The sequence below is a fragment of the Anarhichas minor genome, unplaced genomic scaffold (genome assembly GCF_050575085.1).
Source record: "Anarhichas minor isolate MPS153535 unplaced genomic scaffold, ASM5057508v1 ptg000046l, whole genome shotgun sequence".
NCBI lineage: Eukaryota > Metazoa > Chordata > Actinopteri > Perciformes > Anarhichadidae > Anarhichas > Anarhichas minor.
In genome coordinates, this window is record NW_027466492.1 from 1,213,706 (window position 1) to 1,226,934 (window position 13,229).

Here is a 13,229-nt window from a genome sequence, read left to right on the forward strand (position 1 = left end):
TCTACAACCGATAAGGATAATGTCATCAGCTGCTCCACACCTGTGAGACAGTACTGATGAAATATTGAGCTGCATTTGATTTAAGATTTGAGTTGGTTGCTTACAATTTACAAGTTGGTGTAGTTATGGCTCACTAGCTCAAATAACACTGCTGGTTTGACTGTTTATGATGAAGTGGATCTATAGCCTGTGGTTTGTCAGAGTTGGTGAGGTTTACATTTGTGTGGACAATAACACACAGTAGTGACATTTATGCCTTATCAAAAGTGTTTTTCTGTTAGTAGATTTTTATTCTTGTAATATTAACATTTGTTTCTCAAAATATTTAAACCATTACCTGACTTCCCATGAAACACAGATATGAGGGATGTGTATTCAATGTGAAGAAACACTGCAGATCAGACTGCGCATGCGCACATGTGAGAAACCGTACACAACAAAATAAGAGCCAAACAGGTTTGTTTGGGGGTTTTATTGGTAACTAACTATAACCCATTTCAAGACGAAAACATACGCAACCGGTCTGCCGTCCACTGCTGTGCAGGTGACGTCATGCCGAGCAGCATTCCTGAGTATGTTTTGTTAAGGGTTATGTGGCTCGTGACGGGAAAACCCCACCTGCTTAAGCTGTAGGCGTGGCCTGGGTTTGACTGCACAACCAGAAGCCTTCCGTATTTGATATCTGGACGCTTAGTGCAGCAGAGGACACTTACTCCTGAGGTAGGCACCATATGTATTGTTTCAATGATTGGATTATAAATTCATGTTATGTTAAACCAAGTGTACACACATACATCAGGTGACCAAAATGCTGCTTTTATACACATTGTTGTTTCAGTCCTCCTGTTATCGTTCTACTTCATGTTTTATGCAGACTCTCCATTTACAGTAATGATCCATAATTCCTGGGAGAGATTGAACAAAACACTGGTTTAAAAAATAAATGAAAAAAAACATGTAGAGGCTACAGGTTTTTATGTAGGTTACACATACCAGCTAAGTTAGAACTCATCATATGAACAATCATATTGTGCTTGCATGTAGCTAATTAGACTGTGTGTAAATGTTGGCATAACAGAGTTTGATTTCCTTTTCCATTATCATTATTATTTTTGTACAGCTTTAGCTTCCTTGACGGTGTAACCTGTTGAACAGGCACGATGGTGAACTGCTGTGGTCTGCTCAATACAAATAAGGAACCAGGTACAGCCCTGTTTGAAAAAACATAAACAATTCATACATCATGTGCAAGAATGATTGTGGTGTGTGTGAATACATTTGCTTGTGTATGTTCGTCTATGTAAAGGTTTGTGTTTGAGCCTCATGGCAGGAAGTGGCTTTTACAAACATCTCTAAAACTGAATACACAAGTTACACATTTATTCAAGAGGTGAATGATTAAATGTAGCAATTCAGGGACTTTATTTACGTACCCTCAACCATTCACAAGTATTGTCACCCACAAAACACAAAGACGTTTTCACACGGTCTGTGTTCATTGCGTGTCCTTCTGTTTCCCGCTCAGTTCCTCTGAAGAGCGTGGAGGTGGAGCTGGAGGTGAGGGACCATGTGGCTACAGTGGTCTCCACTCTGAACTATGAGAACAAGGAGGACAAACCACTAGAGGCTGTTTTTGTCTTCCCTCTGCCTGGAGATGCTGCTGTCTGTCATTTCAGTGCTAAGATTGGACAGACACACATTGTAGCTGAGGTGAAGGAGAAAAAGGAGGTGAGCTGGACACTAAAGACTTACTCACAAAGGAGCTTTAAAACACAGTAAACGTTGCTCACATGTGTCATCTGTATTTTAGGCTCGTGAGGAGTATGACGATGCTTTGAGCTCCGGTCAGCAGGCCTTCATGTTGGAGGAGAGTGAGCAGAGTCCAGATATATTCTCTCTGAGTGTGGGCAGTCTGCCTCCAGGAGAGAGCGCCTCCATCAGGCTGGAGTACGTCACTGAGCTGGCTGTGCAGGCTGATGAAGGGCTGAGGTTTTGTCTGCCTGCTGTGCTCAACCCTCGCTACCAACCTCAGGGTAGGAAAACCAGCCAACAGCTTCATCAGGAGCGCACCACACCTGTCCATACAGAGGGGTTTATTGCATCAGTCATTGTGACGACAGAAGTATTGTCCTGAAGAGCTGCTTTTTAAAAACTTCAGTATTTTGAAAGAGGGCTGAAGTGGAAATGGTGTGTTCACACTGACTACCGCTGTTTACATACAAACATCCTTTTGTCTGGAAAAGATGGAAAACAAAGGGCTGAATATTCATAATGATATCCTTGCTAGCAGCATGGCACAAGGGAATAAAATGTTCGTCATTCAATCGCTTTGTTCCCCTGAAATATCTCAACTATTGATGAAGAATTGATATGAAATTTGGAACAGATAATTGTGTCCCCTTCACTCTATTTCTCTGTCGTCAGCAGCAAGTCACATCTTTCAGGTTTATGACCAAATACCTGCACAACAATTGACATTCCCATCAGCCTTAGCTGTACCTGGTGTTGGTGACCATTTAGTCACCAAATGTAAGCATGCTAACAAACAACACTTGGATGGTTAAAATGGTAAACATTATACCTGCTAAATGGAAGTATATTAGCATTGCCATTATAAGCATATTACCGTTAGCATTTAGACACGGAGCAGCTAGCTAGTTGTACTAGTAACTATTATTTATGTTGGATATGTTCATCCCTCTACTTCCTCACTGCTGTGATTAAAGCATTTCCTTTTTTAAAGATTTTTTATTTCCTGCATTTCCACCTTTTATTGGACAGTTTGACAGGAAACAGGAGGAGAGAGAATGTATGATGTGCAACAAAGGCTACGATGGTGCTCCATGTCTGAACATTTTGACCTTGTTAACAGGGAGTGGTGGTAGTGAAGGTGGCAACGTTCAGGTGACCTCTGTTCCAGCCTCTCTGGTGCCCTACAGTCTGTCTTTCTCTGCCCGAGTGTCCTCTCCTCGTCCCGTCTCTAAAGTAGAGTCCAGCTGTCCCCTGGACCCTCTCCAGTACCTCAACACAGAGCAAACCCAGGCCACGGTAGGTAGAGTTCTAGTGATGATTGTTAGAGGATATATCACGATATTTATATTCATGAGTGTGTTTTGTCAACTGCAGGTCAAGTTGGCTGCAGGACACAAGTTTGACAGAGATGTTGAACTGCTGATTTATTACAAAGACGCCCACCAGCCCACTGCTGTGGTGGAGGCAGGACAGGCCTCTTCCCAGCCTGGTGAGTGACCGTTAGTGAAGGTGTTTGCAAATAAAAAAAGGTCATTGCATTCAGACTGATGCAATGAGTTAAATGTAAGTATTTAGATATTTAAATAGCTGAGTTATATATGTTGGAATAAATGATAAAAAGCCAGATGTGTGTTCTCTTCTCTGTGTTTCAGGCACTCTGATGGGTGATCCAGTAGTGATGCTGAGCCTGTACCCTGAGTTCCCCCCGGCTGTGATGTCTTCAGTCGCTTCATGTGGAGAGTTTGTCTTCTTATTGGATCGATCTGGCAGTATGAGTGGTGCACGTATAAAGAGTGCCACGGTACTAATGATGTGTTATTTCTATCATAGAACCATTCATCGTGTCTCTCTCACACAGTGACCGTCACTATCTTCTCTCTCCTCCCTTAAGGATACTCTGCTGCTCCTGTTGAAGAGCGTACCACTAGGCTGCTATTTCAACATCTACAGTTTTGGGTCCAGCTACAAACACATCTTCCCGTAAGTCACTCCCTCAGGTCACTCAGTCCAACAAATGTTGTTATCGCCTGTATTGTCACTTGTTGTTCATTGCTCCATGAGTTCATTCATGTGTTTCTGGTGGCAGTAAGAGTGTAGAGTACAACCAGAAGACCATGGACGAGGCTCTGAAAAGTGTTGAGGAGATGAAGGCTAATCTGGGAGGAACAGAGATCCTGAAGCCCCTCAAACATATTTACAGCCAGCCCTGCATTCCCAATCAACCTAGACAAGTAATATACACACACACACACACACACACACACACACACACACACACACACACACACACACACACACACACATACGTGTTCAACAGGTTGTACCAATATCTCTTGTAGGTAATAGTATCATATCATTCAGTGAGAACCTCCTACTAACAGGTTCATTCTTACCACACCTTGTTCTTTAGAAAGTACCATTAACAGCACTTGTGTTACTGAAACAGCAATCTAACACAGCTCTCAGAAAGATACTTGGATGACTCAACACATGCTGCATGTTTGTTCTGTGTGATGTTATGTAACTCAGAGTGATGTGTAAACTCTCCTCCCTAGCTATTTGTCTTTACTGACGGAGCGGTGGGGAACACAAAAGAAGTCATCAATCTGGTGAAGCACAATTCAGGTTCCCACAGGTGACGCAACAAAAACCCGCACAATTTGCAAAAGTCCCATGTTCAGATGTTGTGTGTGTTAAAAACAGAACTACTGTATTGCAGGTGTTTCTCTTTTGGGATTGGGGAAGGGGCCAGCTCTGCTCTCATCAACGGGTTGGCCAAGGAAGGAGGAGGTCACGCTCAGTTCATCACAGGGACGGACAGGATGCAACCCAAAGTAAGACATCACAGCCTCAGTATCAATTTTATTAAAAATGCAATTAGGACAGACGACACAATAAGAAATGTAAATGAATACATTTATTCAGTGCCTCTCCCAACTTTCTGTAAATTGTTTTTACTCATCAGGTGATGCAGTCGCTGCGATTTGCTCTGCAACCAGCTGTGGTGGACATCTCAGTCAAGTGGGATTTGCCAAAGGGAGTTTCTGTCACTGTTCTCTCTCCACCAATCACAGCACTGTTCCAGGGTCAAAGGTCACTGGTTTATGCCCAGCTCACTGGACAGGTAGGAGCAGTAACATCTGATAGTGAACTTACTTTCTGGTTAGATTTCTCTATGATGCTATGAATGGTTTCTAACTCTGTGATGCTTTCTCAGAGTTCAGAGGCCTCAGAGGGCTGTGTGATGGTGAAGTACAGTCTGGCAGGTCATCCCTCTCAGAACCAGCTTCACTTCAGTCTCAAACCTGCTGAGGACACTGGGTAAAACAGCACTGTTATGTATTGGGTCCTGCCCTTACAAATGTTGAGTTTATTTTAATTATTTAGATCAAATAAAACTGTAGCAAGAGGTGAGAAACATGACACTATTTAATCAACAAATATTGCACTGATACATGGCATTAAAGACCTGCTCAGCGGCTGACACACACAATGTGGAGAATGGCTTTAAATGTCATCATTTAGTCCAAAAATACGCTACAAGAGACTAGACAATGAATTCCTTTTCTTTCCTAAATCAATACCTGTTATGCGTGTAATACTTTGCAAAGCATCTGAAGTCACATGAAACATCAGGTAACTGTTCATAACATAATAGGTTTCCAACATTTCCCAAGATGGTTTCGGTTATATTCAAATAAAATCAAGAATGCTGCATAAAAATATATAAAACACGTCAACTTGCAAATGGAAGCATGCAAACTGTGGCGATGAGAGAAACCCTGAGAATCCCTGTGGCACAGCAATATCGTTAAAGTGCTTCGTGCTATTTCTCTACAATACATGAACCCTAAAATAAGTAATGAGTATGTTTATTATAAACATCTGTGTGTAGATGTGTTAACGTATCTCTCCTCTCTGCAGATTAACAGTCCACAGGTTGGCTGCTCGGACTCTGATTCGCTCGCTGGAGATGGAGGAGAGAGAGCGTAAAGGAGAGGAAGATGGAGTGAAGAAGAAGGTGGTGGAGCTCAGTGTCCAATCAGGAGTGAGCAGTGCCTTCACTGCCTTCATTGCTGTCAACAAAGACAACAGCGAAGCTATTCAAGGACCTCTGGTGCGCAGAAATGTTCCAACACCCAGTAAGTGTTTCCAAGAAAGTTAAAAACTGAAGTTACCTTCTACTTACTAGATACTGGCTGACCATGAATGATAATGTAGAGAAGCATGGTGATGTAGTGCTTTAACATTAATAACATCACTGATCATCTACAAATCACTGTTTTCATTTGTTTCGGAGATGAGAGCGAGCATTTGTTTCGTGCTCACAGTGTGTTTGCGAGTGCACATTTGTTTGTATGTAAGAAGTTCAACTGTTGACATATTTTGAACTATTTTAACTGCTTGTTGTTAGTCGTCTTAATAAGCTCAGAAACCAATAGTTTTGTTGATATTTTTTGTTTAGCTATTGTCTTGGCTCATATCCTGACCTCATACTTTTCTTTATCTCAAAGGGATGATGGGCTGTCGTATGCCGATGTCCTGTGGTGTTCCTGTGATGGCTCGTAAGTAAAAATCTCCAAAGCTGAATCGGAGTGGAACACATATCTGTGTATTTCTACACTTCTGAGATATTTTGAACTATTTTAACTGCTTGTTGTTATTCGTCGTAATGAGCTCAGAAACCAGTAGTTTTGTTGATATTTGTTGTTATTTATTGTCTTGGCTCATATCTTGACCTCATACTTTTCTTTACCTCAAAGAGATGAGGGGCTGTATGCCCCGGCCTGATCCAACGTCCTGTGGTGTTCCTGTGATGGCTCGTAAGTAAAAATCTCCAAAGCTGAATCGGAGTGGAACACATATCTGTGTATTTCTACACTTCTGAGATATTTTGAACTATTTTAACTGCTTGTTGTTAGTCGTCTTAATAAGCTCAGAAACCAGTAGTTTTGTTGATATTTTTGGTTTAGTTATTGTCTTGGCTCATATCTTGACCTCATACTTTTCTTTACCTCAAAGAGAAGAAGAGCTGTAATATGCGTCGGCGTGGTCCGATGTCCAGTGCTGCTCCTGTGATGGATAGTAAGTAAACATCTCCAAAGCTGAATCTGAGTTATTTCTCCAAATAGACTAAATGGATGGGAACAAAACAACAACAACAAAAACATGTCTCTGGCAGAATTGCTCTGCCTGCTTATTTGTAGATGTAATGTGATAAAGTGAATGTAAAGTACGAGTTGTTTTGGCTCCAGTGTGCTTTGGTAGTCATTGACGTAAGAGACATGCGATTGCATCGCGCAGCAAGTTAGGAAGTTTGAACTGTTGTGTGTTTTCATGGAGGCATGCTTGTGCTCCACTCGTATTTTTCTTTTTCTTAACACTGTAAACATTTATATAGTTTTCTTTATCTTTTTAACCTCAAAGCTGACCCTAATCTACCTTGTGACTTTGCTGTTCCCAGCTATTTTAGTACTAAATGTACACAAGGTAACTGTGATTTTCACACACAGTACTGTGTATTCCTATAAAGACAGTACATGGATAGACACGGAGCAAACAGCATGAACTACTGTATGTAGGAGTTCTGGCAGTCCTGGACATAAGCAACATATAATTGCCCAGGACTCTCAGCAGATTCCTCGTTGCTGCTCACATTTATTGAGAGCTTCCTTTAAGCAGCAGAACCTTCTTCGTTACCTTGTTTTAAGATCCTTCTAGAGTTGTCATTGTCCCACATTAAAGAGACATGCCATTGGGGGACACGTTGCTGCATGGCGATGACCGCGGCCAGTGGACTTATTATGAAAACAACTTATAGGCAGACTGCTGAGAGGAATAAATAATAATGAAGGAATATTTCACCAAAATGACCAATGTGGCTCTTGTGTTTCCTTTTATACTAATACTACTACTAATAATGATTTAAATTGTTTCTTTTCTTTGTACTCTGCCCCGGTTTCTGGTGCAGTGGTTTATACTTTGAGAATTTCTGCGTCTCACAATTTAAGTCCCTTCCTTGTATTTACTGTTGTTGTCTTTGTGTAATGTTCTACGTCTCCTTTTCTCTTTAAGCGATGGACAAGGGAACCACATTTGATGCTGGTGACGTTCCATGTAGCTTAAATGGTAAGTAAGGTTACTGAAGATACACCTGCTAACAACTGTTGGGTTATCACCATGTCATTTGGTACACACATTCATGTCTCCCTCAGGATGAAATGTAATACGTTTGGTGATTTTCGGACTTTAAATCCAGTGCTTTCATCAAGTCAAACTTTTTATTTGACCAATACTTTGATTAATGACCAAATACTTGCAAAACTAATGACATCAGCTCGTCAGCTGTATTTTTTGTTTATAGCTAATTAGCTAATTAGCAGGTAATGATGAAAGGTGAAGACCGATTCCAAATAAGAAGCAACAATATTATTTGGAAAGAGAAATGTGAGTCAGTGTTTTCCAGTTTAGCATGTCACGTTTCAGTTCACTCATATTTCTTTCCTGTAATATACTGGTATCTATACGTCAGTATCAAATAGGAAAACAATAAGAAAAAAGACAAAACTATAATGATTGTTCTAAATACGTATCAGTCCAATAAGCCACAGAGATCATTTTTATCTTCTCACTGTGATCTTTCAGCTTTCTCCTCAGAAAGCCGCTTGCCCAAACAGCCACCCAGAGACCCTTTGCTGCAGCTGGTCTCCCTCCAGAAGGCGGCTGGCTGCTGGGTGCTGGACCCAGCTCTGGCTGCTGCACTGGGAAAGACCAGTGAGGAGGTGGAAAGGCCCAAGCCTGCGTCGGTGGGTTACTGTCAAATACAACAACATAGATTAATAAGGGACTTATTTTTAATGGGAAATTTAACTTATTGAAGGTTTGTTTCCATTTGAAAGTATTTTTCAGAAGTTATTACGTTGTTAGGAAGTCAGATTTTTCCCTTTGTGCTATATCTTCTTTGTTCTTTTTGATTTTGTTTTGTATTCTTTGATTTGGTGAATTAGGTGAACCAGGAAGTGTGGGCCACCATTCTGGCTCTGATCTGGCTTCATGGTTTCAAGATGGATGCTCAGGAAGAGTGGGAGCTTCTGGCTATGAAGGCTCTGTCATGGCTCCGAGCTCAGAAAGGTAAAAAGCATAATATTAAGTGTTAATCCGTTGTTGTTTTTTACAATGTGTGCTCTTTAAAATCAGCAATTCAATCTCCTCTTCTGAAGCCTTATTTCGTATTTGTTTTTTTCAGCATCCTGTGTGACAGAGTGTGTGGAAGCAGGAAATGCTCTGTTGGGTTGCAACGTGCAGAAAGACGCCCTGGGGATCTGATGTTTTCATGAAAGTGCACTTTTCCTTCCGGACTGGTACACGGAAGCAGATTTATTCCATAACCTTTTTCTTTTCTTCAACATGAAACTCTTTACACCATTTACATTTCATCATACAATCATTCTTTTCTTGCCCAACTCCATAGAGATGGATTGACATGCACTTAAAACCTGTTATGCACGAGGCCCCCAAATTTGGGGTCTTCGAGCTTAAGGTAGCACATGTCGTCGAAAAAATGCACATATCGAGAGCCAATATAATGCATGTATACATGTTATATACCAGATTAAATTAAATAGGTCTGGGTAATACTATCATCTAAGCCATTTTTACAAACTCCAAACACAATTCTACACAACTAATATAATCAACTAGAAGATTAACCACAATATCACGTATTTTTCGCCATGACTCGGCGAGCTGCACACTCCGCTCCGAGCTACCAAAACAACCGTGACAACCGAGGTATCAGAAAGCAAGACAATTCGACACAGAATCCAGAGATATCTTCAGAATTTCTCTCCGTGAAACCAGTACAGAGCTGTGAGCAAACAAACGCCAGAACAACAAACCGCTTCACCGGAAATAAATCTTAGCAGCACCTCACCTTTACGCTGAATCATGAAAGGTACGGCATAATTCCTCGTTTCCCGGCTAAATACACTGTTGCTACGTATATCCTGTCTGCTTCTCATCTATTTCCTGGAGAAAGGGGGGTTAACCAAGCTTGTGGGAAGGAATTTGACTTTTGGTGAATTGAATTTTACGCAGGGCGAGGAGCGTCGCGGTTTTGATTTTTACTGGCTAACGATTCTGTCAATCAAGCCCACGTTATGCCCAATTCATTCCTGAGACTCTGACGCGTCGAACGAGGTGTCATAGTCTGAAATTGACCAATCATAGGCTGAGAAAGGCCCACATACACACAAGGAAACTGAAATTCAGACAAGAAAATCCCATGGATGACAGACAGAAACAGGCTCAGAGAGGATTCAGGCTGTCAAAATGATGCCAAACTGCTGTATTTGGATAGATTGAACACTATTAGTGATAAAACAAGTGAAATATATAGTTATATAGTATATAAAAGTACAATGGAACAGCTGGAACAGCTGGTTCCAAAATGACAATTTAGCTTGACCTCGCGTGACCTCTCTGTACTAAAACCTCTCTAACTTTTTTATGCTTCACTCTATCAAAGCAAATATTTGCATAGAGACTGCTGACATGTTGTGCTTTCTTTTCAGGCGAACCTGAAACTTTTCAATTTGAGCTGTGTGCCATCTTCATTTACTCTTAACCAGTAACATATACACTGATTTTACACATCTGACCAAATCTCACAAGTGTTACCTTTATTATAACATCACAATTATTCAAAGACCTTGTAGTTAGAGAATTACAGTCTTTTTAGTATGGGTATGCAATTTTCGAGCAGAGGCCTAAAAATAGGCTCAGAGCAGAAGAGGGTTTACTGAACTGTAAAAATAGGTTAATACTAAAGTACTAGCCTCTAATTATCCAGTATCTGTAACTGATGGGGTGGAAATCCCTCCCTGTGTCTGAGTAACATTTTATATGTGACAATACAGCTGTCAGTGACGACGTAAAATGATGATGATTAATATGTGTTACAAATTTCAATGTACTGCAAATGATAAACTATTGATGGTCTCTCTCCTCTTTGACACAGAGTTTCTCTCTGAAAAGCTCAACCATGTTCCTCTGCTTTTCTGTTCATATTCTATGCTGAATACTGTACACAGGAATCTACTAAGCCTACAACTGCACTCAATACAAATATGCATATCCCATCATTCTTAATAGGCATGCCAATTAGCCTCAATTTGGTGCTGCCATTAAAATGCTTACAATGTAACTTTTTATCTAAATGAAACGACAAATATGGGGTTGACTTCTGTCAATAAATCATTTCTTCTTCAAAACAAATAAAAAACTCAGCAAATGGGCTAAGATCAGTACTGTAACAGTGCAATAGCCTACTATCTCCACCCCATGCTTTGTCATGAATCAAGCGCACCTCATACGCTAGGCATGTCTGAGGAGTTACAGTCGAAGTCATTGAAGTGTTTACACACTGAAGCTTTCCGCAACTGCGAACTCCTCAAATGTAGAAATCTCGACTGCATCATTTGTGGTAGTGGGGGACTGCGTACACGCTGATAACGTGTGAAATAATAAACTAATAACCTGGCTCAGGGAGATAGTTGGTGGAGGAGGAGGATTGATTGTATAAGTTAATCAAAAGGTTTGATGTTGACGTCTGTGAACCAGGTCACGACTGTTATATAAATTGGGATTAGTAACTATTGCATCTCTTTCTGCTAAGCATAATAAGTTCCTGTGATGTTATTAATATATCCTCACACATATGATGCTGTAACATATTAAATCCCAGTCACGGTGGTTCTGTTGTTAATAAGACGGACAGTCAGCATGTGGAGAAGAGAATGCTGTTATTGTGTAGTTCATAGTTAACATGATAAACTCTGTTGTGGCTCACATGGTCAGTTTAGGGTTGAATCCTGCAGTCGGCTCTGTTCTCCACGAGAGTCTACCGGAGCTCTTTAGTTCTTGTTGTGTACTTCATCACCGGACCATAAAAAACACATTATTCTTCATGAAACATTCACTACACTTTACGACATTGGTTCAATGTCTCTTTTTGTGCTGCAACTGTTTGTAACGTGGCTGCAAATGAGATCATAGTTTGAGATTAACTGCTCAGCAAATCACGTCCTCACATCCGACCGTATCACGGCATCGCTTCTCGGCCTTTTGGCTAAGATCAAGTGTAGTATCTGTTCTTATCAGTTTCATATCTGATACGTCCCCTACCCGGGGACCATATATTAAATTGATTTTTGGAATAGGGAGATGGAATAGGTTAGGGGTGTCAAACATACGGCCCGCGGGCCGGATCCGGCCCGCCACGTCATTTTATGTGGCCCGCGAATCCGTCAGATAAAAAAATATATAATAATAATAATAATAATAATTAATAATAATTTAAAGTTAGACTTGATAATGAAACTATCCCCATAGTCGAAATTATGAGATAGAAAGTCGAAATTATGAGATAGAAGTCAAAATGACGAGATACTTAAACACACAGAAGCAGCTCTTTGGCTGGTTACTGTACACTTGACATGGAAATGTATTGTGAGTACATTGAAGACTACTTTAAACGTGGCTTTAAAACACATGAAATACTTCAAGTGGGATTGTGCAAACGCACCCTTGAAAGGATTTTAAGCATTGAACAAAGTTATTGTAATAACTTGTGTTTGATATTTGTCTTTGATATTTTCTTTAATAGTTTGATCTTTGATAGAGTAATGTGGGTTTCTTAACCCTAAATTAAAAGGATTTAAGTTATAATAACAGAAATGTGCTTAAATATATTTTTACATTCATATAACTGCATGTACAATATTTTTACACTTGAATAAACAATAATCAAATGCAGAGAGAGTTATTTAACAATATGTTAGTGAGTAGTTACATTTACACAGTCTTACATTTACAACCGGCCCTTTGAGGGCGACCGCGATGCTGATGTGGCCCAGAGTGAAAATGAGTTTGACACCCCTGGAATAGGGGCTTGCTCCGTCCACTCCACGCATCGACCTGGTATTGCAGAACCTCCACGACCGGCCCTGGACCATGGCCCAGTCATCCTTGTGTACCAGCTGGACACATCACAGATGTGACTACCTAAAGTACATATTGTGGAAATAAATCAAATAAATGAAGGGCCGATAGCAACATGTGACGTTCTATTTTTTTCATTTTTACATAACGTAATAAGAGAAGTGAAGTGAGTTATACCCGGTGGTGGTAGCCAGATGAAAACTTGAAAAGATATGTGTTCAACCAGTTTGGAAGAATCTCGGTTAGTTTGGTATGACGGTCTTAAAAGATATAAGAAGGCCCTCCGTGATGCCAGGCAGCCTATAACTCATTAATACAGAACAATAAGAACAACCCCAGGTTTCTCTTCAGCACTGTAGCCAGGCTGAGCCGTGTATTCCTATACACCTCAGTAGTAATGGCTTCATGAACTTCTTAAATAATAATATTCAAACTATTAGAGACAAGATCAATCACCTCCTGCCCTCAACCGGTAC

General features: G+C 40.6%; 1 protein-coding gene and 1 pseudogene across 3 annotated transcripts; both read left to right on the forward strand.

Moving 5' to 3' along the window:
- Positions 1-425: 425 nt before the first annotated feature.
- On the forward strand, positions 426-10,766 carry LOC142971467 (von Willebrand factor A domain-containing protein 5A-like). Of its 3 annotated transcripts, none has more exons than XM_076112003.1 (21): positions 426-720; positions 1,121-1,203; positions 1,526-1,728; positions 1,811-2,033; positions 2,873-3,048; positions 3,127-3,241; positions 3,405-3,553; positions 3,644-3,732; positions 3,839-3,983; positions 4,308-4,387; positions 4,472-4,586; positions 4,718-4,876; positions 4,970-5,073; positions 5,677-5,894; positions 6,267-6,317; positions 6,516-6,575; positions 6,775-6,837; positions 7,828-7,881; positions 8,410-8,558; positions 8,760-8,883; positions 8,999-10,766. In XM_076112003.1, exons 2-21 carry the CDS (start codon positions 1,161-1,163, stop codon positions 9,076-9,078), a joined length of 2,400 nt encoding a protein of 799 aa, XP_075968118.1. In that variant the 5' UTR covers positions 426-720; positions 1,121-1,160; the 3' UTR covers positions 9,079-10,766. The 3 variants fall into 3 exon arrangements, with proteins under 3 accessions (XP_075968118.1, XP_075968117.1, XP_075968119.1); XM_076112002.1 differs by having other exon boundaries at positions 430-720; positions 8,398-8,558; XM_076112004.1 differs by lacking the exon at positions 6,516-6,575 and having other exon boundaries at positions 430-720; positions 8,398-8,558.
- Positions 10,767-11,861: 1,095 nt separating this feature from the next.
- On the forward strand, positions 11,862-12,035 carry LOC142971528 (U2 spliceosomal RNA; annotated as a pseudogene).
- Positions 12,036-13,229: the final 1,194 nt, after the last annotated feature.

Coding starts and splice junctions, on each gene's coding strand:
- LOC142971467 (XM_076112002.1), top strand. CDS start 1,161: ATGGTGAACTGCTGTGGTCTGCTCAATACAAATAAGGAACCAG. Junction 1,204..1,525: donor CAATACAAATAAGGAACCAG/GTACAGCCCTGT, acceptor TTTCCCGCTCAG/TTCCTCTGAAGAGCGTGGAG. Junction 3,049..3,126: donor CAGAGCAAACCCAGGCCACG/GTAGGTAGAGTT, acceptor TGTCAACTGCAG/GTCAAGTTGGCTGCAGGACA.